The sequence below is a fragment of the Dacryopinax primogenitus genome, assembly GCF_000292625.1.
Source record: "Dacryopinax primogenitus strain DJM-731 SS1 chromosome Unknown DACRYscaffold_6, whole genome shotgun sequence".
Lineage (NCBI taxonomy): Eukaryota > Fungi > Basidiomycota > Dacrymycetes > Dacrymycetales > Dacrymycetaceae > Dacryopinax > Dacryopinax primogenitus.
This window is the reverse complement of record NW_024467203.1, coordinates 694,739-718,682: the sequence shown is the minus strand read 5'-3', so window position 1 is coordinate 718,682 and position 23,944 is coordinate 694,739. Positions and strand designations below refer to the sequence as shown.

The following is a 23,944-nucleotide window of genomic DNA, read 5'->3' as shown; positions in this document are numbered from 1 at the left end:
AAGGGCCGGGGCCAGAGAAACAGACCCTAAGACGCATTCCCGATGAGCCCCGCCTGAACCTTCACGATGACTTCCCGCTGAGAACAAAGGTGGCCAAGGGTCCATTCTGTCTCATGCCTCCAATCTGCCACGATAAACAACGGGTCACCGGTCTGTCCAGACCTGGAATGCCCCTACATGCCGAGAGGATGGCGGGTGCGATGGCGGGTACCGCTCTGGACCGCCGTGTCGGAGTCAACTGCATCCACGAATATGAGCATTGGTAGGATTGCGCAGTATTACCCCGTGGGCGGCTTACTTGTTCGGGTGGAGTTTCCAGCCCCATGGAGCGAGAGAGGCATCAGCGCCGTCTATAAAGTCGGGCGGAGCAAACCTGGATGAGCGACAGTGAACTCTTACGAACTCTTGTGAACTCGGATCTGCAAACAATGGCCGCATCGAAGGTCTGGTTTAGTGAGTCCTGACAACGCCTTCCCAATCACTATCTGACTTCGAGAACAGTTACGGGCGCTTTCTCCGGCTTCGGCCGCATTATGACGAACCTCGTCCTTGAGAGCGGCAACAAGTGTGTGGCCACCTCGATCGACCCCGCCGCTCTTGATCCACTGGTCAAGCAATACGGCCCCTCGAAGATCCTTTCCCTCTATGTAGATGTTACCAAACCGGCACAGGTCCAAGAAGCATTCCGCAAGGCTAAGGAAACTTTTGGTGGTGTCGATGTTGTTTTCAGCAACGCTGGTATCTGCTTCGCGGACGAGGTAGAAGATACGGCAGACGAGACGGCAAGGAAGATCTTCGAGGTCAACTTCTGGGGCGTCTCGAATGTTATGAAAGAGACTGTGAAGATGTTCCGTGATGGAAATCCACCCGGTCGTGGGGGGAAGCTCATGCAAATGGCGTCCATCGCCGGTGTGATTGGTTGGCCCTCCCTGGGTTACTACTGTGCTAGGTGTGTTCATCCCATGTCCATATCCAGGATCTAACTGACTCGTTGCTTACAGCAAACACGGTGCCTACTCCATCTGTTGCCTTCATTCCTTGTTGCTGATTCCTTCGGCCTGCAGCTGTTGAGGGACTCACGAAGACGCTGGTACAAGAGCTCAAGACAGAATGGAATATCCAGGTGCGTCAACAATTCCTCATCCAGAGTATTGATCCTGATCATGAGCAACGCAATGTAGGTCACCCTGGTCGAGCCCGGATTCTTCGCAACACCGATCATTACCAACATCAACCAAAACAAAGTTGAAGCAAAGGCTACGTACGCCGGAGGTGCTGCGGACACAAACAGGACTGCCATGGAAGATCCAAGCATCGCCGGTGATCCGACCAAAGCGATGCAACTTGTCAAGAAGGTTGCAGAGATGGAGAAATTGCCGCTTCATCTCCCAATTGGAGCAGATGCAATCCCTGTCTTCAGGGGTACATCAGAGGAACTGACGAAAGCCGCCAACGACTGGGAAGTCGAAGCCACCGCTACACGGTTCGACAGTTAAACAACGAGGGACTAAAAGCATCTCCATGCTCATGCGAATTGATTAAACCACATTGTGTACAAGTAAACTGGTTGATACAATGATGTAATTCATGGTTTACGTCTTTATTAGGGCGAGGACTGAGTTTTATGAGCTGACAAAATCCCCCCAAGATATTGGAGCTTTCTTATTCATACGCTTGATGAAGTCTGGTAAACTGAGAAGATGCCTCATAGTCGGTCTGCCGTGGGGACAGTTCTGGTCGCAACTGTTAGTATATGGCGACATGCCAAGCAATGGCACTGACCCAAGGTTGCTCCATCGTACCCATATGGCGGACAACCTACAAGGGACATTCAACCTCTGGCAGGCCTAACAAACAGCGTGCTCACGTTTGTCATTTGTTGTCTGGTGAGCGCCATGCCAATCATAACACTCCGCCGGCAAGCCCGTGTCGCAAACATCGTTCGTGCTTTAGAACAGCGCACCATTTGTCCCTTTGGGGCGTCCTGCATGAGGTGAAGAAGCTCCTCTAGGTCTTTCATATCGAACACAGTATTCTTGCTAATGGGCTGTGCCGTGAGGCGTAATCGACTCTGCCGTGCGGCGATTGATTCGTCGTCTGCTGCTGCCATCTCGACTTCTTCGACATCAAACCCGTTTTCGCGTAGAATGGCCAAATTTTCAAGTGCAACCAATTCATCCGCAGGAGTTAATTCCAGCGGTCGGGGCCTGTAAATATTGATGAGTTGGATGGTATTGTTACCCAAATATCGTAATTTACCTGAACAGAGCTTGTGATTGAATTCGGGTCGTTTGTTGCAGAGATTCGAAGTTGAATTTCTCATCCGCGGCATGCTGATCCACGATGAAGAGTTCATCATATTCCTTCTTCCCATCTTCACTTTCTTTCCTCAATCGAACAATGACAAACCCGAGATTGAATTGTCCAAGAATTACCATACGTCCAAAATCGGCCTTAGTGATAACACGAGAGAGGGTAGCCTCTGCCTGTTCTGCGCTGTCCACTTTAAGTCCAGCAGCTTCCATTGAATCACTGGACTGCGAGATCGTGCGCTGATGTGCCAGATTGGAGCGTTCAGCAAGAGCAGCCCACTTCGAACGTATGCGGCTCATATCGACTGACAACACCCCTTTGCTAGTCACTCGATCTCGAAGGATTTCCACCGTTGTCGGCGCTGCGCCAGACATGTTCTCGCGATTTTGTGTGGCGACACTCATGGCAATCTTATCTGCCACGATCGGGACGTCTTCCATCTCTACATCCTCCGCAGTGAGATCGACGACATCCGCGGTTTCTTCATCGATGGTGCTGACTTCGGTGCTGGGTTCTTGCGACACAGACACCGGGATGGACGATTGTATAACTTCAACATCGTGGTTGTCTACCTCCGAAAGATTGTCATCTGAAGGCGGTATTCGATCATATTCTGCGGTGCCAGTTGCATCTGGCGCCACGTTGCCACTGGCAAAGCGCAGTAAACCCTTTTGAAACTGTCCAATTGATAGCTGACTGGGGGTACCCAGCTTGGTCCTGCGACGTTTTGAGAGTGGCTCTTTAGATGGGGAGGGCGGTTCTCGGATAGGCAAGGTCTTGGTACTTTCTCTAGTCTCGCTACGTGCGTCTGCTTGAGATTCGGACTTGATCTGGGTGATTGGCGGTGGGATTGGGAAGGATGCTGCGGGTTGTATAGGTCCTTCAGCCGTCGGCTGAACGGCGATCTCTTCCTCGAGCGACAATCCAGCATCGTACCGGTTTCCAGCGAGTTCTGGTCGCGGCTCAAGCGACTGTTCGATGGATGTTTCCGCAGCAAGAAGATTATCCAATACTTGTTCCAGCTTGTCCGGAACAGAGGAGACGGACAGGTCGGCTTCGAGGACATCCGCTGACATGCTTGATGAAGCGAAATGAGTCTCGCTTCTGTGTGCAGCATCTGTAGGCTGACTGGAAACGAGCCTCTCATCGCTGGCCCGACGGTTGGATTTCACTACTGTCGGAATCGTTGGCCAAGTGGCAGCTCGCTCTTCTGTCTTCTTTGACTGATACTTTGGTCGCCCACCGCCGGGGGCTGATTTCTTGCTCGGCACAGGTCGCTCACTCGGCGCAGTGTCATCTTCTAGCTCATCAACTTCAGCATCGTCCTCGGCTGCACCACCAGACGTTGAGTGGCCTCCAGAGTTTGAGCGGGAAGCACCGCCGTTGACTGCAAATGTCGATCTTGTTGGCTGCCATAGTTCTTCTAGTGCAGCCTAACGATGGGATATCAGAAGAAGCTGGAATACGTCAAAGGGGGAGACGGACCTTGAGCGATGTGATCATATTCTCTTCATTGTGCAACAAGATAGAGCGCTTGTCCGGACTGACGTTCACGTCGTACGCATCTGCCAGGGATTCAGCTATTGTATCTTTCACGTGCCGGAGGCAGGCTGCATACCAGTTGGCAACGTAATGTCAAGCACCCACATTCCTTGACCCTGAACGCAGAAAGAATGCCAGACATCTGCGATCGCTTTGGTGACCTTGGGCAAGTTACACGGCCTCGAGTTCAAGAACAGATACTGTCGGTCTGCGGCGGTCCGGGAAGAAGCAAAAGTGGGAAGGCTCATGACGCCGCGGCACTGAATCGTGGCTGAGGAAGGTGTGTGCCCGGTGCGTTTGAGCATAGACTTATCGGCATCCACCTCAAGGGTCAAGTCGACGTCTGCCAGATGTTCAAGTACTTTCCGGCCCCACAAGTTGGCGATGTTATTGCGGAGATTCGGTGTGCCGTCCGTCCGGAGCTGGACGGTCTTCTTCCTGCAAGAATAAGAACTTAGTAGAACTTAGTTATGACGTGACTTACCCGCCTTCGGGTTGGTTAGATACTGTTAACCGTACTCCAGGAGGCTTGGAGCATGGGACCATAGCGTATGCTGTAAGCAGTGCGACGGCCTTAGAGTGTTCGCGCTTGATATTCCGAGAAAGCTCTGCTCTGCGCACGGGAAGAGGGGCGAACAGGTTGGTAATTGTGACCGTCGTGCCTCTCTACACATTCCGTCAGAGCGGCAAACTAATCAGACAGAAGATAAAACGTACTTGCCTAGCCATCTTCGTAGTCGAGCTCACTAGCTTGCCCATCCTATCAAACTCCAACACACTCCCCATAGGCGCCTCCTCCTCCGTCGCCGTAGTCATGGTCACGCTCTCCGCCAAAGCGCAGAGGGACGACACGGCCTCACCCCTAAACCCAAAGCTGGTCACCGACTCGAGGTCGGCGAAAGATGTTAGCTTGGAAGTATGATGTTTCAGTCCTGGGCGTTGTTAACCTCGCAAGGGTTGGAAGAGGCAGGGAACGAACCGACGGAGTCGTAGTCGGCTGATTTTATCCCAGAGCCATTATCGAGCACCTCGATAGCCTTCAATCCATAGTCCTTGAACCGCACCTCTAACCCGTGTCAGTAGCTGCATCATTGATCCGAGAAGAAAGAACAGACCGATGCTCGTCGCGCCCGCATCCAGGCTGTTCTCTACAAGCTCTTTGACCGCTGTCTGGAGGTCGACGACCACTTGCCCTGAGGTGATCTTGTGCACCGAGTGCTGGGGTATCGCTTTTATTTCGGATGTCATGGAGGATGTCGTTGTTAGGTCATGATGTGGTGAGATGGGATGGACGTCGCGAAGAGAGATGAGTCGGTCACGACGCAGACGCGTCGCTGTTCATGTCACGCGCGAGTGCGATTGAATGCGCTTCCGGACATGATCCAGAATTACCACTGCTATACCAGCCATTTTTGCGATACATTTTAATCCATTTGTATCGATAAGAAAGCATCTCACAGAAAGACGAACTAGTATATACATAAAACGTAGCATTCCCATCGACAGAGCGTTGAACAAGCGACGTCACTAAGTGAGGCAACCGGCAGGAGGAGACTGGAGGGTTCAGTGGAGAGGCTCAGGTGGTATACATGCCGATCCGCAGGTCCGATAAACAAAACCGACGTGGTATGATCGGCATAGACACGGGGGAAGGTGGGAGGGCGGACAAGGAGATACATGATAATAGTAAGAAGAGTGAAACTAACCTGATCATCAGAGCGCGACATTCAAAAAAAAAGATAGGTCGTGATGAACACTCCCAGGGCGATCATGATCACCACAAGGGGCGGGACACCCTCTGGCTGACTCTCGACGAACTTGGTCTCTTCGCTTGGGCGTGGCTCCTCTTCCTCCGGAGGAGAACGCTGCCCACGCCTCCGCAGACCGACATTTGGGAGGGCAGGGTCGGTGTACGAAGCCAGCATAGCCCGTAGGCGCTCGATCTCTGCTTGCGCATCGGCGTACTTGGCTAAGAGACCGCTGTCGGGCGCCTCCACCGGAGGTGGGGGATGAACGACAGGCGCTTGGACCGGGACTATTGGCTCAGGAAGGCAGGATGTTGACGGCGCACGGAACTCCAAGGGCCCAGGCTCCGAGGTAGGCGGAGGAGCCTGAATATAGATGGGGCCAGGCGCTATCGGCACGGGGATCAACTCAGGCTCGGGCTGGGGTGCGTAAACCTCTACAGGCACGGGCGGAGGCTCGTAAACAGGCTGGGGCACGTATACGGGCTGTGGCTCTGGCTCGTATACGGGCTCAGGCGGAGGCGGGATAATAGACGCCTGGGTCACTTCTTCCCTCGCTTGGTTGAACGTCTCGTCACCGGGCTCTTCGTGCGGGGCCGATATGACCGGGATGGGGTAAGCCTCCGGCTCAACAGCGGCGACCTGGCCGTTGGTAAATGGTGGCTCGTGTACGGTTTCATACGTAGCACCCATCTGAACAAGGGTCAACAATCGTCGACAGAACTGTGTAAACAGACGCACCGAATCCAGACCGTTCAAGTGACCTGGGTGCTCTGTCTCTTCCGGAATACCATCGCCTTCCGGAGGGAGGTATGCAACCCTAATCTTTTGTTGGTGAATGCCGCTCTCACCGCTAGTCTTCTCCGCGACGGCCCACTGGTGGTAGTTAGTAGACGAACTGAACTTGTTGACCGATACTTACTAATTCGCCGATGCTGCCTTGCTCACGCTCCGGGGTGATAAAGGTGGTCTGAACAAGGAACTTGTCCTTGCACTTGGTGTTGAGAGGTGGGTCCTCCTTCATGGGTTGGAGGAGAACTGCGGAGACGTGTAAGAGTGGAACTCAGGAACGCGAAGCGTGACGTACCAGCAACCTCACACATATCTCCGGCTTCTATCCTTCCAGAATTAGGTCGGACGCAATACAACTAACAAATGTAAGCAGTACATCACATATATGCGCAAAGTTAACATACCTTCGGCGCTGTGGTCTTAACCTTGAACGCCACAGGCTGTGTGTTGTTATTTGTGACATATAGAGTACGTTTGACGATCTGGTTGAAGGGCCCTGTATGCGATGTTGAACTGGAAAATTCCCTTTACTTTTTAGATGACAACATACTATTAAAGCCCAGTTGGGCACTAGGACTCAATTCGACAGACATTGTTAACCGTAGACCGTTAAAGGCAGAGAACAGATGAAGGTAAGCCTGACGGTGTTGACCAGATTGTGCCTCCAAAGTGGAAGGTCAGGCTGAAATGACGGAGGCTAAGGCGTGACATCACGGAGGCATTTGACACGTAACTCCGATACCACGCGTCACTGCCACGAGGCACCATTGTTCACTCCAGCGGATCATCAAGGTGACAAGTTGGGTTGTGCCTATCTCATTAACAACCACTTGCTCATCAATAAGCTGGTCAGAAAGAAACGGTACATATATTTAGACAATCTTGATACAATGGAAGCTGATTGTTCCTAGACAGGACATTGGACTACCACCTCATCTGCGCCTATTCTCCGCTCCTCTTCGAGCCATACAATAGCCGGATACTGCCGACAGGTGGCACTGCATCATCGGGCTTTGAAGTCGGTCTTCTAGCGCCTTGCAATAGACCCAGGAACTGTCGAAAGAAAGACTCTCCGAACCAACGTTCTTTTTGAGGAAGATAGGTTACCCCAAGTCTCTGAGAACGGAAATCATATTTCAAAGGCGCTTGCTTGGCGCCCGCCCACTGCATACACTCCATCAGTCGCCGATCTCTCCGTTAGGAATCTCCTAGAAACGACGCACGAGCTCGCTGAGCAAGTCGCCCTCGTCCGCAGGTCGGATCATGACCGATTCGATCAGGAACTTGTCCTTGCAAATTATCCCTGCCGGCGGATCTTGCTCGTACGCCCGCATCGAGACTACAATCCCGTAGGCATGCGTGGAGCAGTCAAGCCGCAGCGCTCACTGATGACTTCGCGCGACCGTCTAGGTTCAATCCTGCCCTGGTTTGGACGCACAGCATATCGCTGAAACTCCGCGATTAACGCCCGGAAATGAAAACGGAATAGTTCGAGCCCACTTTCAGCGCATTCGTCTTGACCTTGAACGCCAGCGGAGTGTTACCGGTGTTGGTGAGACGCAGTTTGCAGTCAAGAGGGCGCGTTAAGGGATCTAGGAAGACATTAGAATGTGAGCACATCACCCCCTGACCCCGCTCACGATGGAAACTCAGAATCTCCGGTTCTAGTTCAAGAGCCATCGCGGATGAGATATGGAGAATGAACGATCAGAGGCCTTATCCAATGGCGCTGAATGTAACGTATCGCTGCCCGCGTGGTGCGGAATCCGGACGATCTCCAGGGAACATGTGCCGACGTGGCGATGCAATGCGTCAGGAGCACGTTCCGCTGGCAACAGGGTTGCCTATTTCTCTCTGCCTGTGTTTGGTGTTCTTATCGTCACACGAGCGAATGGCACGAATATTTGAGATAAGAGCCTGCGGGGTTTTTCCTCAACCACAGTGCCCACCATGGCTACCCCTCTCACAGAAAAGCCCTCCAACGGTGAATCCAAGGACGTCGAAACTGGTAAACACTACAACGAGAAGACTTTCGCTGCTCTTACGTCCAATATCGTTGTACAAGATGGAGAAGGCGAAGATTTTCAAGAGACGAAGGTGCTCAAACAGGGGCTCAAGCAACGCCATATACAGATGATTGCGCTGGCTGGCACTATAGGCACGGTAGGAATTTCTTACCCCTCGTTGTCTGCATTTTTTGACCATGGACAGGGCCTCTTCCTCGGTTCTGGGGGGGCTATCACCTCCGGTGGCCCAGCTGGGGCCTTCATGGGCTACTTGTTTGTCGGTATTCTCGTCTCTGGGGTCGTTATCTCCATTGCAGAGCTCAGCGCCTTCGTGCCCCTGTCGGGTGGCATTATCCGCCACTCCAATTATTTCTTCGACCCCGCTTTGTCCTTCGCTATAGGATGGAACACCGTCTACTCCACTCTGATCTCTCTGCCTGCTGGTGAGCTTATCTGACTTCAGAAATCCCTTATTGTCAACTAATATGTGCATCAGAAATCACCGCTGCGGCCGTCATCATCGATTTCTGGACTACCAACGTCAGTAACGCAGTATGGATAACTATCCTTGGCGCACTGTTGTTTATCACCAATCTGCTCTTCGTGCGCGTCTATGGGGAGCTCGAGTTCACTTTCGCGACACTGAAAATTATGCTCATCCTTGGTCTTATCATTATGGTGCGTTCTCATTGTTTGTCTCTCCGTTGCCGCGCTCAACCTCCATGTCTCAGGGTCTCGTTGTTGATCTTGGCGGAGGGCCCGACCACACTCGTATCGGACTCTACTACTGGCAGAACCCCGGCCCCTTCGTGCAGTACCTCAACATTCCTGGCTCACTTGGTCAGTTCCTAGGGTTCTGGGCCACCTTCTCGAACGCTGCCTATGCCTACTCTGGTATTGAGGGTATCTCAGTGGCCGCCGCTGAGACCCGCAACCCCCGTCAGGCGATCCCCAAGGCCGCAAAGCGCATCTTCTTCCGTGTCCTCCTATTCTACGTCATCTCCATCCTGATCGTCTCCATGATCGTGCCCTCGAACGACCCCGACCTGCTGAATGCCCAAGGCCCCGGTGCCGCCGCTTCGCCATTCGTCATCGCCGCAAACCGTGCCGGTATCAAAGTCCTTCCAAGTATCATCAACGCAGTAGTCTTGACCTCCGCGTGGTCCTCTGGTAATTCAGGCATGCTCACCGGCTCTCGCGCACTTTATGGTCTTGCACTCGAAGGCCATGCCCCCCGCATCTTCAAAATGGTGAACCGATTCAGCGTCCCATGGGTCGCTGTCGTCAGCATTGGTGTCTTCCTTTGCCTCGCATACATGTCCGTTTCCAGTGGTGCCGCAACCGTCTTCGGCTGGTTCCAGGATCTGGTCGGCTCTGCTGCCCTCGTCCTTTGGATAGTCATCACCATGGTCTACCTCCGCTTCTACTATGGCTGCAAGGCACAAGGTATCGATCGGCACACTGAACTTCCATGGGCTGGTCCGTTCCAGCCCTATGCGGCCTGGATCTCCTGCATCATGTTTTCGATTATCCTTCTTACTGGTGGCTTCGCAGTGTTTATCAAGGGCAATTGGGATCCTCAGGGATTCGTTGGGGCCTACTTCAACATTCCCTTGATATTTGTAAGTTGTTTGCTACGAACGTTCTATCTTGGCGCTTAATCTTTCCAGATCTTATACTTCGCCTACAAGTTCGCAAGGCGCACAAAAATAGTACCTCTGGACGAGATGCCCATCAGGGAGTTCATCCAAATCTACAAAGATAATCCGGAAGAGCGTGATCCTCCTCTCAGAGGCTGGGCCCGTCTTGGGTTCCTTTGGACTTGATCATCTAAGAGTGCGGAAGGTTTGGGAACGTAGGGAGCCCCGATGCAGTTAAAACTGACCTTCGGGTCTATTCGTTACGTGTACCGTTATTCAATGGGACTATGCTTCCCGTGCCACGTCAATAATCCAGGGACGAATGGTTTGGAACATTCCGGGCTCCAGACACATAATGCGGAGATCAAGGGGTAACACACAAATAAGGAAGGTCCCGTGATAAATGTGATAAAGAGAAAAGCGGTTGTGTTACAGCATCGGGCACGATATGTATAGTACATGTACATCACCGTCTCACTGTACAATCTCACCTTGATCCACCTAGCTCTGTTACAAACTTCCTAATAATATCTCTCGCTTCAACTCCAGAGGAAACCAAGACGCCTCCAGCCCTTCATGGGAGGATCGGGGTGCTCCGGATTGTCTTTGGCAATCTGGATGAAATCTTTGATCGGCATTTCATCTAGCCTCACGAGCTTCGTCTTCTTCGCAAATTTATACCCAAAGTAGAGGATCTGAATTCTTGTAAGGTACCGCAGTGATCTGAATGTACGGCAAACTCACGAAGATGAGAGGAATATTGAAATAGGCGCCGACGAAGCCCTGTGCGTCCCAGTTTCCCGTTATGAACACAGAAAAGCCACCGGTGAGGAGGATGATGGAGAACATGACGGCTGAGATCCAGGCTGCATATGGCTGGAAGGGAGCAGCCCACGGAAGCTCAGCGTGGCGGTCGATACCTTGTGCCTTGCAGCCATAGTAGAAACGAAGATACACGGTGCAAATGACAATCCAAAGAACAAGGGCAGCGGAGCCGACAAGATCCTGGAACCAGCTAAATACTGTGGAGGCGTTGTCGGACACGGTCATATATCCTAGGGCAAGGAAAGCGCCAATGCTGCACACTGCAATATATGGAACACCAAAGCGATTCACTCTTTTGAAGAAAGCAGGTGCGTGGCCTTCAACAGCCAGGCCGTAAAGAGCACGAGAGCCACCGAGCATGCCGGAATTGCCGGAGGACCAAGCCGAGGTCAATACGACCGCGTTGATGATATGTGGAAGGACCTTGATACCGGCGCGGTTCGCGGCAATGACGAACGGGGAACGCGCCGCACCAGCACCGCCCTTGAGAAGGTTGGGATCGTTCGACGGAACAATCATCGAGACGATAAGGAGCGAGAAGACATAGAACAGAAGCACACGGAAAAAGATGCGCTTCGCGGCCCTGGGAATAGCATGACGAGGATTGCGAGTCTCGGCTGCGGCGACGGAGATACCCTCGACACCGGCATAGGCATAAGCCGCATTGGAGAAAGTCGTCCAGAATCCAAGGAACTGGCCCAAAGAGCCCGGTATGCCGAGGTATTGGACGAGTGGACCGGGGTTCTGCCAGTAGTAGAAGCCAATGCGGACATGGTCCGGCCCTCCACCAAGGTCGACGACGAGTCCCTATCACAATCGGGCGTGAGATGCTGCTCGATAGAAAGACATCGTACATACCATGATAGTCAGACCAATGATAAGCATGATCTTCAGTATCGCAAAGGTGAATTCGAGCTCGCCATAGACACGCACGAAGAACAGATTGGAGATGAATAAGAGCGCACCAAGAATGGTGATCCAGACGGCGTTGTTGACCGCAGTTGTCCAGAAAGTGATGATGACAGCGGCCGCGGTAATCTCTGGGGAGCAGTCTCAGAATACGGGGTAGACGGATTGTGGCAATTGATTCGACTTACCGGCGGGAAGACTAATCAGAGTAGAATATACGGTATTCCAGCCTTGGGCAAACGAGAGGGCGGGATCGAAGAAGTAATGCGCATGGCGGACGATACCACCAGAGAGAGGCACAAGGGCACTCATCTCAGCGATAGACAGAACGACGCCAGCAACTAGAATGCCAACGAACAGGTAGCCCATGAAGGCACCCGCCGGGCCACCTTGCACGATAGCACTTCCAGAACCGAGGAACAGACCCTGGTTGGCGGGTCAGTGCTGAGTTCTAATGAACCACGAGACTTCTCACAGTTCCGATTGTGCCAGCAAGGGCAATCATCTGGATGTGGCGCTGCTTGAGACCACGCTTCAGGTCCTTCTTCTCCTCGAACTCGACGATATCGCCTTCGTCTGCAACTTCGAAGGCCATATGCATGGAGATAGGGGCCTTGGCCAGGCCCTTCTCATCAGCAAGCTCGCCTTCGACATCATTCTCATTCGGTGGCTTCTCGATGGGATAGGAAGACATGAGGGGAGAGCAACAGCAATAGCCTACACCATAGAAGTCCTTTACTCGACGTTTTAAGTCTCCCGCGACCACGAACCAGGGAAGTTCGGCTTGTCAGCGGCATGACTGTTGATGATACAGATGTACATCATATCGCGTCAGTGCCTTGAAGAAGCATGGCGATCGACTTGTTCCATGTGGTGCAGTTATTGCTCCTACCTGTAATTGGAGATAACACGAACCAAGACGAACAAGGGGATAACAATAGAAGAAGCCGGGAAATAAATGACACCGCAGACGTCGTCGATAGCCCCGAGTTTTGATGAGCGAGGCTGGTCTGAGTGGCATTTTCGCCACAAATAGCGTGGGATATCATCCCGGGAAAGAATATAAGACCTCAGAAGAAGAATGATGTTGTACGTGGTCTGAGAACAGACATATTAATGCCATCACGATTTTAAATTGAATATGCACCTACCAGCATCTACGACTGCTCCCGACTTATCAGGGTTGTTCCCGCGGCGTCCCGCTCCATTCTTGACGAAGGTCGTACTCCTTGGCAGTGCATGGCAATTCAGTGTTGTCTTCTCCGGTTATCATCTAAAGGGCACGTTATCATTCGCTTATATCGCGAGTCCCCTGGTATAGCCACTGCGTAGTCCGTGAAACCGACCGCCGAGTCGGGAACATTGAGCTGGGTTGGCCATAGGATTGCACGGGGTACAAGGATAGCAATTATTCACCATGTTCTTCATCAAAGTCACTTGAATTTTCGTTGATAAGCTTAATCAACAGAACATTGCGCGCTGCAGACGATGCGGTGAACAGATGCTTGTTTGTTTGCATTACCAGCACAGCCTAGAGGGAAAGAAACACCAAGTCAACGAGGGTTATCAGAGGTACATTGGACATTGGAGCACAGGACCAATACGATGATAGGCGTGCCGATATTTCCTTCCTCCTGGGTTTCAGAGTGAGTATCGTGTAAACCTTCTTGGAAACCCCACAGTTGTTATTGAGGGGCAAGTCAACGTAATTCAATTTTAGCCATGTCGCCGTTGACCGCCAGCATAATTCGACACAGTCAACAGAGATGCCGTGAGATACCCCGACCCGGGAGTAGGACGACGTCGCACGAGGAGATAAGGACTGTGGAGAGTCTAATCGATAACTCCTGGCCTTCGTGGGACCGGCGTTGCGATAGCCAGATGAGACCCTGACATCGGTCTCAATTGATGACGTCATCTTCCGTTTCACGCGGTTCTGACCCTTGAGATCGTCTGAGTCGAAATGCTGGCATCTTTGATAGAGGAAGATAGAAATATTGATCAATTACCCCCGGCCCGAGTGCACAGCAGAGTGTACCACAAATTACAGCATGCGTAAACAGCGGTAGAGGCATTCCGTTCTTGCAGTCCAGTCATGATCGAGCACCAACAGATGAGACACCAAGACATCCGACACGATCGCCTAGTCACGTGTAGGTGCATTGGTGTCTCGTAGGTTTGATCAGTAGGGAGTCAAAGCTGCTTGAGACAGGTCTGCTGGATGATATAAAGAGCATGGATCGTCAAGATTTGTCATGTTAGCAATCCTCTGTAGCACTGTTCGCGGCGGGCGCAGGATCCGGGCAGAGGGGACAGGATGGAGGTCCAACGAGGAGAGATGTAAATGCAATACATCTTTGAGAGCGTCCACGACACGAGGAGATGGACAACAAGAGAGAGATGAACAATGACTTGCCGCGTTTGAGACGGATACCTGCAGCATCAAAGTCCGTCCGATGAACGTGCCCGCGCCTCGACCGCAAGGGTAAAGAGCACTCGACATTAACGCTTTTTCAATCAAGCGTACGTCCATCCCATGTCTAAGGCACCGACACAGAGAGGGTAACATCTGTACGCAGACCATATGCGGACATTATGCCCAGCACATATATCTGCCCAATCGAACACGTCTCCCCTTCCGTTATGTCTCAAGTAAATGGTGGCAAGGTTGGGATAAAGGGTGCTTTTGTCTCCCAGCAGTGCTCTCACAACAGCCTCCCCAAGGTTTTCCTCCACTTTCCACCTATCCTCCACGAGAATGAGCTCCGATAAGAGTTCATGTGAGGCGGCGCCTATCGGAAAGACGGGAAGTTTGGTGGATAAAGGGACGCTGAGTGTGGTAAGATGGGGGAGTAGCTTCAGGATAGTCGTCATTCGGATGGGGGTGCCTGGGGGAGAAGCAGTTTTTCCAGTGATGTTTCGGCAATTTCGGCCGTGGGGTAGGCGGCTACAGGAAGTGTGATAGATAGCTCGCGGAGGCACAGTATCACCCATCCATTCAGATGGGCAGCCGGCAGATATTGGAGGCGAGCATTGTCAATAGACATGTTTTCCGCATCCAGCTGGTTGCCGTCGACGTATTGATCATACCAACCGCATTCTTCATCAAATTCGTCGTCATCCCCCATGGGATAGTGCAGGAGAGCAAGCGCTCGCAATCGTGGCATTGTCACGGCGCAGTCTCGGTCGGACTGTACCACCAAGTCTGCCATGGACATTTTCTCTCCCTCGGATCGAAAAGGTTGACCGACCCCAGTAAGGACGCATGCTTCCAATGCGCTCAGCCGCGTGAGGAATAGAGCTAGGTCGTCTGGGTGTATCTGGAGCGTCGTCAGGAGATCGAGTCGTTTCAGCGTAGCACCCCAGACGGTCACAATTTTTTGCAGTAGTCGTGCAGATATCGAATAGCTCGTTGGTATTAGACCTGGCCGGTGTGAGGCAGGGCGGCGGCCATGTTGCAGCACGAAATATCTCGAGCAGAACCTCGTTAGGGAGAGTGTCCCAAGGACGAAACTGTAAGAACATATGTCAGAGAATTGTAGGTGAATATGGACGCTTCAGGCATACCGATGGAGCACTTCCTCTGGTAGCCATGGGCCAAGTGGACGTCCCTGGACAACGTAGTTGGACCCCCCCGTTGAGTCGTTGCTTCCGTTTTGACGAAAGCGGTAATTTCGTCCATTTCGCACTTCGGGTCAGGTGATTCTCCTCTGCTCCTTCTCGGCAACCTGTGCGTGCCGTTTTCCTGCGCTTTTCTCTTGGTGTGTGTCTTTTCGTTGAAAATGGCTTATACATCCTTCTACTGCAGCTCGTTATGGATCAACTCGTTTGTGGATCAATCACCAATATGTCTGGCACTGGGGCGCTTGACCGCATTGCCTCTCTCTACGGAACTCTCGCTATGTACGGTCTTCATTGCCCCGGCGGTGCTGGGCCCACCGACAACGACGATGACAACGTGACGAAGAACTCTACAATTAATCGCTCGTCTCTTACGCTCTTTTCACCATCACTCATTGTTCAACGTTCTCTTTACTTTGCTACTCACAATACACGGCCATACTACGCTTCGCACAATTGACATTTGTAACGATAACATTACATACGTAGCATTATGTACTAGCTCTAACAATGAAAAGTCATGATCGTGACCCCTCTCCCCGTTGCCCAGGCTGCGCGGAGCGGTTCTCTATTGTGCACAGAGGACACGTGCACGTGAAATCTGCCCGATAAACGTGCGCGCGCGCCTCGACCCTGTTCGTGAACAGTCTTTTGACGCGTCACTATGTGCTGTGCCTCCTATAGGCGTTCTCACCTTTCTTTCTCTCTGAAGGAGGGCGACCTGCTTGTATTATTGGGAGGCTAGAGCGTCGCTATTGGAAGCCCTGCTTTCTGAATTCCTTTTGTGAAGAAGAAAAGCAGCTGTCAACGCTACTCGTGCCGAATCGCGTCTTGTGTTGTTCGGCATAAGATGCGACCAGCCCTATTCGGCATTTTGGCCTTTGCAGCTCCTCTAGGACTTGCACTTGATCTTCGAAGTCAAGATCAAACCCCGTTTGTTTTGCCTCAAAGCGGCTATGTGCATGTAAGCAAGTTCTAAGTCAAAGACTCGAACCAAGAGCATACTGAACCTCTGATCAGGCGCCTATGAACCATGGCCCGGAATTAGATATCAACGCCCCTAACCGGGGTCCTCTAGATCCGCCGAAGATTTCTTGTCTGGATTGCAAGCTGATCCTTCAAACTCTCAAGGTGGGTAAAGACCATAAACTATCAAGGTACCCTAACATCTGGGTCGCTTATCTAGACAGCAAACGCCATCTCACCTGCAGCGGCGAGAGCCGTCGCTAGGACTATATGCCCTCGATATGGAATCGAAAAGGACGTTTGTGAAGGCACAATCGATTTGTATGGACCACATATTGCAGAGATCCTGCCGCAGATCGAACCGTTCGGCTACTCCGGTACTCTTGGGTGCGCCACTATCGTCCATGCTTGCCCATACCCCGAGTCGAAGTCCACTGAGGAGATCACCCTTCCTCCGCTGCCGGAGAAGTCCCCCTCGCCGAAGGAGAGGAATTCGACCCTCGAGCCGCTGACCATCGTCCACCTCTCCGACTGGCATGTCGACCCCAAGTACATCCCCGGCTCTGAAGTGCATTGTACGAAGCCCCTTTGTTGCCGCGGATGGAACGAGACCTCCAACGGAGAGCGCATCGAAGCTTCTGTTCCCGCTCCCAGCTGGGGCGCGTATACGTGCGATGCGCCGCAGAAGCTGCTGGTTCACATGCTCGAGCAGGTCGAGCGGCTGCTTGGCAAGAAACCTGACTTCGCTATCTTTACCGGGGATGTACCTCCGCACGATGTTTGGGAGACTACGCAGTACAACACGACCGTCACAGAGACGGTTGCCTTCAATACCATGCGGCAGATTCTGGGAGTGCCGATATTCCCCACGATCGGCAACCACGAGACGAGCCCGAGCGACCTCTTCCAGCCTGCGAGTATCGTGGACCCACCTGACAACCAGTGGCTGTTCGATAACCTAACGGCGAAGAGCTGGTTCGGCTGGCTCGGGAACGAGGAGCTCGAGTATGCCAGGACCCATCGAGGGCGGTATACCACTAGGCCTATGGAAGGCCTGAAGATCATCAGTGTCAATACGTGCGTTCTGAACACGCTGGTGCCGCATCCCGATGTTGACAAACTATGTAGGAACGACTGCTACGCGCAGAACTACTGGCTCTTCGCCGACACCTCGAAGCTCGATCCTAACGGGCAGCTCGCATGGCTCGCCGAAGAACTGGCCGACTCGGAAGAACAAGGCGAGCGCGTGTGGATCATCACGCATATCCCGCCAGGCGTGCCGGACTGTTTCCGTAGCTGGAGCGAAGTGCATCATCAGATTGTACAACGGTACTGGCGGACCATCGTCGGCGTGTTCTCTGGTCACACGCATAGGTGGGCTACAACGCGTCACTTCTTCACATGATCTCATTCATCTCGACACAGGGACGAGATCAAGCTCTTCTACGCAAACGATACCAAGACCATCTCCTCCGCCATCGGCGTAAACTGGATCGGCCCCTCCGTCACCCCATTCACGCAACTCAACCCCGGCTGGCGAGCATACACCGTCGACCCGCAAACATTCGAGATCCTCGACTCGCGCACGTTCGTCACTGACCTCTCGCTCGCTTCGGAGCTGGACGAGAAGGGCACTGAACCGGTTTGGGAAGAGGCGTATGGGGCTCGCGAGTATTTCCCCGACTGGCCGGGAGATTCTCCCCTGAACGCGACATTCTGGGCTGAAGTAGTGGCCAGGATGGAGCGGGAGGAGGCAGTCTTCAGGAAGTACTTTTCCCGCCGAGGAAAAGGAGGCCCGAGCGGACAGGTAGAGTGCGACGAGCAGTGTAAGCAGCAGATTATCGCTGGTATCAGGGCAGGGAAGAGCGGGGATGTGAGTGTCAAACTTGGCAGGGAGGAGGTATGGGCAAGGGATTTGTGTGGTGTGCATTCGCATCACTGACTGAGATAATTGGAAGGATGGGTTGAAGGGTTGAGACTGTACTTATAGGCGCTTATGCTGTCATGCATTAATATTGTTCATTGTCGTCATATCCTCACGTGAAAGCATGCTTCATCACACGAGCTGAACGTGATCATCCAGGGACCAAGATATAGGAAACATCATGCCCATACAGATTATTCATTTTCTATCCATACAGGGGGCCCAAACACAAATCTTCCTTCATTCATATTCAGTTACACGTCTCATATCTTCTCCGGGGCGGGGGCGCCAATGGGCTCAGCAGCAGGGACAGGAGCAGTAGGCGGGGTCTGGGAAGCCTTGTGCGTCTCGGAGATCCGCTTTGCCTCTTCGTGGATATCGAGAACTTGCTTGGAGGTGGTGGTGTAGAACTCGTGCACCTTCTTCCCCCACGGGCTGCTGATTGCCTTGGTGTAGTAGTCGGTCGCCTGCCTAGTCAGGGCGTGCTTCTCGTCCACTTCCCGAGCCCTGGCAGCGCCCGCATCGACATAGGACTGCACGTGGCCGGAAATGGTCTTCTCGTGTCCGACAAGGCGCTCGCCGAGGTTGTGGTCGAGGGAGTTGAGATAGGCAATGAAGTGGTGGGAGATACCTTGCTTGGCTGTTACAACCTGTTAGACACGTTATTCGTTTCATGAAGAAGGGCAAAAACTGACCATCAATGTCGATCGCGCGCTGGAGGATCTGGTCGCTAAGGATGTACCCCTTTGCCAAGTACTCGGCCGCGATACCCGCGCGAGGCTTGTCTTCCTGTTGGGGCGTGTGTATCTCAACGGGCGCAGTGGGGTGCTCGACAGGATCCTCGTGCACCTGGTCGGACTGGACAGAGATGTGCTCCCCGTCCAGCGTCCCGCCGTTAAGCATCAACGCGGTCTTGGCAGCGGAGACCTTCTCGAAGGAGATCTTGGCCGTCTTCTCCTCCTTCTCGATGGCGGTGATTCTGAGGGAGAAGGGTCAGGGCGGCTCATCGCTGTGATAGGATGGGGTACGTACTTGCCACAGAAGGAGAAGAAATCGTGCAGCGCCTGCTCGGTGGTCGTGGGCGAGAGGTTCCCAACCTGCATACATCGAGCCTATCAGTACCTCTCGGTGTGTGATACGATAAGAACTCACGTTAACAGAGAAAGTAGACATGTTTAGATTTTGTGGTAGGAGAGATGGGAAACAGCAGGAGGATAAAAGTACGTTCAAGTGGTGGAACGGAGGAGAAGAGTGTCGAGGATGGACTGGCTATAAGTAGTCTGGAAGGCGCAGTGACGGGCCCAGAGCGGGGACCCCGTTAAACGCCCCAAGAATGGGCCCCCGGAAGAAAGGGAAACGGCGGGAGAGCGCGGGAGCAATTTTCCGCTCATCGGACCCTGACGTCATCTTCCACCATAATCAATTCGCATGTGAACATTGACCCTCACCGGTTGGAAGGGCACGGAGCAAGCAACAACAAACAATGTTGGAACATGTGTACCGGCCATAGCTGGGAATACCGTTACCTTTCCTGCTTTCTCGCATGTTCCGCCCTACCACTTTCCGCAGGTGGAGCGGAGGGCGGATACCGGACTTTGGATTTTGGGCTTTGGAGGCCGGGGGGCGCATTGGACTGCACTGCTAATGCACATGATTTCTACGGTAGGGACCCTATTTCCCGGTTCAGAAAGTACCGACGGTGCTGTGACCGGCGGCCTCATCACGCGTGCGCCTGACACGCAATAAACAGTATGGATTTTTTCCAACTTCGTCCTTTTCGCAGAAGTACCACATCAAGGGACTATCGGAAAAAGGCTGAAGACGACGGACAACGAACGACGTTTTGTCACGCTACAACAGAAAACCAACGAAAAGGCGGTGGGGTGCGCGATCGCAAAGCCAAGAGCAAAGCAAGATAGAGGACGTGAATTTTGGACCGGCTTACGCGGTGGGTATAAGATGGGGAACGGAGAGTCAATATAAGGTATTGCGAAGGAGGTTGAAGAAGTGAGTTTAAAGTCAATTCGAGATAAACCTCGTGCCCAGAGAAAAAGCCAAGCGGGAGAAGGGGAGGGGTGCAGTCGGTATGAAGAAAGGGGGTCACCAAGTGGAAGATGGAACTACCAGTTCAAACTCGATTGACGCAGGATCGGCTGAGAGATCTGGCTGATCGTCACTGGGCTCGTGCGGTGAGCGCCGCGCTGCTGCGACTGGTACTCGTGCAGCGGGTCCACGGCGCGTGTCGCTGCTGGGTCCATATACCCGCGAAGCGAGTCCTCAGCGAAGAAGAAGGACCGACGACGTTCTTGCATCATGTCCGGGCTGGGCGAGTTACGCTCGGGCACATAGGCGGCCGCCACGCCAATGCCTGCACCGCCAATGGGTGAGATGGCGCTCGAGGCGGGGGACATGGCAAGCTGCTGATGTGCGCGCTCTTGTCGCCGCTTGTACCACCTCCGGGCAAAGTACAGGGCTGCGAGAAGGAGGATTCCACCGACGGCCGTGACGACACCGATGATGGCGTCTCTGCGCTGATTGTTGCTGGTCGTTGAAGAACCGCTGGCTGCCAGGCTACCCGAGGAAGGCGCAGTAGCCAGTGCGGTCACCGGGAAGGCAGGATCGATGAACTCTGAGAGCTGGTGCGCCGTGCCCGTGGAGGAATAGTACAGCGGTGAGTTCTTCGTCTGTACCTGGGCCTGGAGGTACGGTACATACGCATCCGGAATCTGGGCAAGGTAGACCGTGAGAAGCTCGTTGATGTCTCCATCATAGTTCGCCGGCTGGTACGCTTCGAGAGAGACTGTCTGTACGTCGTTCGTATCGATCCCGAGGGCGTTAGCGAGCAGCACAGGACAGAAAGCGAACAGCTGGCTGGCAGACTCGACATTGTTGACCACGAAAACCCAGTTAAGTTGGGGAGCAAACAAGATCGAGATGAGCGTCGTGCCCGCCGGTGTCGACCCTGCAGCCACAGCTCCCGAGACACTGTTCTGGCTACCAGAGCTGGTAGGGGGTAGGATCTTCGCTGGGATGGCGCTGGGGAATGGGCTTGCTGCGGGTGTACCGAACGTCTGGGTGAGCGTGGTGGGGAGAACGTCTGGGTTCGTCTGCGTAGGCGAGGAGCTATCGGAGGACACAGAGTTGGAAGAGAACAAGAGCGAGCTGGCGGTCAGAAGGCCGGAGAACTCGGACAGAGGCGCATCTTGGGCAGTGCTGATAGTCGTAGGCTGGGAGACAGAAACAACAAGACTCGTGCCGGGGAAGATACTACCTAGCGCGGGAGAGAAGGACGGCGTCGGGCTCGCAGAGGTCACCGAAGCCGTCGATGGGCCCAGACCGGGAGCAGTGAACGTTGCCGGAGCAGAGGTGTTCCCCGCTCCAAAGTTGATCGACCCTGTGTTAATAGCAGTGGTCGTGGTCGGCGAGCCAAGAAGGATGCTCGAAATCTCGTTGATCGCACTGGTAGCATCGTTGATCGCGCTGGAGAACTGACTAATCACTGTGCTGATGGCGTTGTCCGAGCCTGTGTCCGAGCTTGAGGCTGGCGGATCGGGTATGCTGGTAGGGTTCGCAGGGGGGGCCGTAGTCGTGCCGTTAAGGATGTTGCCCACGTCGGAGGTAACGATGCTCACGATAGAGGAAAGCCCGCAACCGAAGCCGCCAAGGACCGCGCAGGGATCAGTCGCTGTCGCAGGCGGCGCAGGGCTAGTAGTAGGTGGCGGAGCATCCGTAACTACCGAAGTAGGCGGGTCCGTAGCGACTGAAGTAGGTGGGTCCGTAGCGACCGATGTAGGCGGGGCCGGCGGGTCCGTGCTCGTGGTCCCATTGCCCAGGAGGTCCGAGGTGACCTGGCTGACGATGGAAGACAGGCCGCACAGCGCACCCGGGAGTAAGCCGTCACACGAGTCTGTGCTGGGAGCGATTGCAGTCGTGGGCGGAGGCGGGGGTGCAGTCAACGTCGGGGTGCTCGGGTCCGTTGTCGGGGGAGGAGCTGCAGTCACCGTCGGGGTGCTCGTGTCCGATGTCGGGGGAGGAGCGGATGCGACGTCAGTTGGCGAAGTGGGAATGTCCGCAGTAGTAGTCGGGGCACCTCCGAGAAGTATGCTCGTCGCGCCGTTACCTATATCCGAAAGGCCAGTGCCGAGGCCTCCGGTGAGTGAAGACAGGCCGCATCCAAGTTCGCCAACCACACCGTCACAGCTGTCTGCCGTGCTCGTCGGGGAGGAAGGCGCGGTCGTTGTTGGCGGTGGGTCCGGTGCTGTTGTAGGCGGGTCCGGTGCTGTTGTAGGAGGCGAGTCCGGTGTTGTCGTAGGAGGCGGGTCCGGTGCTGTTGTAAGAGGCGTGTCCGGTGTTATCGTAGGAGGCGCAGAGGCAGTATCGGTAGGCGAGGTGGGTGAGCTGCTATCCGTCGCAGTCGTCGGCGCAGCGGTGGTGGTGGGGATATTAGTGGTGCTAGTAGGGTTGTTCCCCAAGATGGCGCCGGCGTCCGAAGTGATCACGCCAACGATATTGCTCACCGCTGTGCCTGCGCCTCCACCAAGGGAGGAGAGCCCACAGCCAAGTGCACCAAGCACGCCATTGCAGCTGTCGTCTGTCGCCGAAGTAGGCGCAGCGGTCGTGCCCGGATCAGCAGTCGATGGTGGGTTGGTGGTGCTAGGGGAGGAAGAGTCGGTGGAGGGTGTTGACGTGCCCGAATCGGTGGATGACGTGGGCGAGCTCGTATCACTTGAAGAGGTAGGCGAGCTCGTATCACTTGAAGAGGTAGGCGAGCTCGTATCACTTGAAGAGGTAGGTGAGCTCGTATCACTTGAAGAGGTAGGTGGGCTCGTATCACTGGAAGAGGTAGGCGAGCTCGTATCACTTGAAGAGGTGGGCGAGCTCGTATCACTTGAAGAGGTAGGCGACGTCGTGTCCCTCGAAGTAGCGGACGGAGTATCCGTTGTTGAAGCAGGAGTCGACGTGCCCGAGTTGGTACCCGTGCTCGTACTTGTGCCCGTCGACGTGCCCGAATCAGACGAACTCCCATTCCCGTCTCCCAACACGTCTGCGACCGTGTCTCCCAAACCTCCGAGGACGTCTCCGACCGCTGGGTATTGCGTCAGAAAGCCGTCGTTAAGAAGGAAGCGGACGCACTCTGGTCCAAGTCTCCGAGGAGATCACGTTTCTCCCACGACTGTAAGCGCCGCTTGATGTTGGCCAAGTCGTTTCCAACATCCTCGCCCAAGTCTGCGACCGTCTTTCCCAAATCTCCCAACAGGCCTCCGACCACTGTGCGGTATCAGAATCCATCCCTTCACACTGATGGGGAGACGTACCCTGTCCTAACCCATCCAACACATCCCTTCTCTCCTCCCTCGCATAGCTAGCGCTCGTAGGTCCTTCCCTGGTGTGGAGCGAGCGCCGTGCGTGGGAGTGGGTGAAACTCGAATGGGTGCTATGTGCGTGTCCACGTATCGGGTGAGAGCAGAGGAGTGCGAGCAGGAAGAGCGGTGATAGTGAGAGCATCGTTGACTGGGTCGTGGGGCGTCGTTAGGTTGCAGGTTGCTGGCAGGTGGGCTGATACGAGATCGAGATGGAAATGAAGTCAGAGGGTTTAGTAAGAAGAGGTAATGAGCGACTGAGTGAGATCGGGGCCGTCAAGGCTGGTATAGCAGAGATGAA

General features: G+C 53.9%; 10 protein-coding genes across 10 annotated transcripts; 3 read left to right on the top strand and 7 right to left on the bottom strand.

The window, feature by feature from the left end:
- Positions 1-428: 428 nt before the first annotated feature.
- On the top strand, positions 429-1,496 carry DACRYDRAFT_106341 (NADP-binding protein; the record flags this gene model as incomplete). The annotated part of the gene is made up of 5 exons (XM_040768248.1): positions 429-453; positions 502-949; positions 1,002-1,009; positions 1,065-1,123; positions 1,182-1,496. The coding sequence occupies 5 exons, from the start codon at positions 429-431 to the stop codon at positions 1,494-1,496; spliced, it is 855 nt and encodes a 284-aa protein (XP_040630064.1).
- A 126-nt stretch (positions 1,497-1,622) lies between these two features.
- DACRYDRAFT_99520 (DNA mismatch repair protein MutL) lies at positions 1,623-5,103 on the bottom strand (the record flags this gene model as incomplete). The annotated part of the gene is made up of 10 exons (XM_040777595.1): positions 1,623-1,733; positions 1,783-1,818; positions 1,868-2,207; positions 2,260-3,746; positions 3,799-3,878; positions 3,932-4,293; positions 4,340-4,521; positions 4,573-4,787; positions 4,835-4,921; positions 4,971-5,103. The coding sequence occupies 10 exons, from the start codon at positions 5,101-5,103 to the stop codon at positions 1,623-1,625; spliced, it is 3,033 nt and encodes a 1,010-aa protein (XP_040630063.1).
- Positions 5,104-5,416: 313 nt separating this feature from the next.
- On the bottom strand, positions 5,417-7,047 carry DACRYDRAFT_65358 (PapD-like protein). The gene is made up of 6 exons (XM_040775780.1): positions 6,943-7,047; positions 6,797-6,888; positions 6,688-6,748; positions 6,523-6,638; positions 6,342-6,476; positions 5,417-6,293 (listed from the first exon to the last, which is right to left on the bottom strand). Exons 1-6 carry the CDS (start codon positions 6,983-6,985, stop codon positions 5,583-5,585), a joined length of 1,158 nt encoding a protein of 385 aa, XP_040630062.1. The 5' UTR covers positions 6,986-7,047; the 3' UTR covers positions 5,417-5,582.
- Positions 7,048-7,334: 287 nt separating this feature from the next.
- Positions 7,335-8,072, bottom strand: DACRYDRAFT_115406 (PapD-like protein; the record flags this gene model as incomplete). The annotated part of the gene is made up of 5 exons (XM_040769996.1): positions 7,335-7,556; positions 7,616-7,731; positions 7,779-7,839; positions 7,893-7,984; positions 8,033-8,072. 5 exons carry the CDS (start codon positions 8,070-8,072, stop codon positions 7,335-7,337), a joined length of 531 nt encoding a protein of 176 aa, XP_040630061.1.
- Positions 8,073-8,342: 270 nt separating this feature from the next.
- Positions 8,343-10,224, top strand: DACRYDRAFT_106337 (uncharacterized protein; the record flags this gene model as incomplete). Its single annotated transcript, XM_040768247.1, has 5 exons — positions 8,343-8,555; positions 8,604-8,841; positions 8,895-9,076; positions 9,130-10,020; positions 10,069-10,224. The coding sequence occupies 5 exons, from the start codon at positions 8,343-8,345 to the stop codon at positions 10,222-10,224; spliced, it is 1,680 nt and encodes a 559-aa protein (XP_040630060.1).
- Positions 10,225-10,451: 227 nt separating this feature from the next.
- DACRYDRAFT_78042 (uncharacterized protein) lies at positions 10,452-12,367 on the bottom strand (the record flags this gene model as incomplete). The annotated part of the gene is made up of 5 exons (XM_040776308.1): positions 10,452-10,733; positions 10,783-11,670; positions 11,722-11,903; positions 11,961-12,198; positions 12,248-12,367. 5 exons carry the CDS (start codon positions 12,365-12,367, stop codon positions 10,578-10,580), a joined length of 1,584 nt encoding a protein of 527 aa, XP_040630059.1. The 3' UTR covers positions 10,452-10,577.
- A 2,275-nt stretch (positions 12,368-14,642) lies between these two features.
- On the bottom strand, positions 14,643-15,366 carry DACRYDRAFT_106335 (uncharacterized protein; the record flags this gene model as incomplete). Its single annotated transcript, XM_040768246.1, has 3 exons — positions 14,643-15,196; positions 15,237-15,285; positions 15,340-15,366. The coding sequence occupies 3 exons, from the start codon at positions 15,364-15,366 to the stop codon at positions 14,643-14,645; spliced, it is 630 nt and encodes a 209-aa protein (XP_040630058.1).
- A 921-nt stretch (positions 15,367-16,287) lies between these two features.
- On the top strand, positions 16,288-18,301 carry DACRYDRAFT_78040 (sphingomyelin phosphodiesterase; the record flags this gene model as incomplete). Its single annotated transcript, XM_040776307.1, has 5 exons — positions 16,288-16,357; positions 16,414-16,524; positions 16,580-17,436; positions 17,488-17,733; positions 17,785-18,301. The coding sequence occupies exons 2-5, from the start codon at positions 16,420-16,422 to the stop codon at positions 18,299-18,301; spliced, it is 1,725 nt and encodes a 574-aa protein (XP_040630057.1). The 5' UTR covers positions 16,288-16,357; positions 16,414-16,419.
- A 164-nt stretch (positions 18,302-18,465) lies between these two features.
- On the bottom strand, positions 18,466-19,508 carry DACRYDRAFT_21444 (uncharacterized protein). Its single transcript, XM_040772404.1, has 4 exons — positions 19,436-19,508; positions 19,316-19,380; positions 18,979-19,262; positions 18,466-18,923 (listed from the first exon to the last, which is right to left on the bottom strand). The coding sequence occupies exons 1-4, from the start codon at positions 19,454-19,456 to the stop codon at positions 18,547-18,549; spliced, it is 747 nt and encodes a 248-aa protein (XP_040630056.1). The 5' UTR covers positions 19,457-19,508; the 3' UTR covers positions 18,466-18,546.
- Positions 19,509-20,403: 895 nt separating this feature from the next.
- On the bottom strand, positions 20,404-23,788 carry DACRYDRAFT_106332 (uncharacterized protein; the record flags this gene model as incomplete). Its single annotated transcript, XM_040768245.1, has 3 exons — positions 20,404-23,369; positions 23,417-23,551; positions 23,599-23,788. The coding sequence occupies 3 exons, from the start codon at positions 23,786-23,788 to the stop codon at positions 20,404-20,406; spliced, it is 3,291 nt and encodes a 1,096-aa protein (XP_040630316.1).
- Positions 23,789-23,944: the final 156 nt, after the last annotated feature.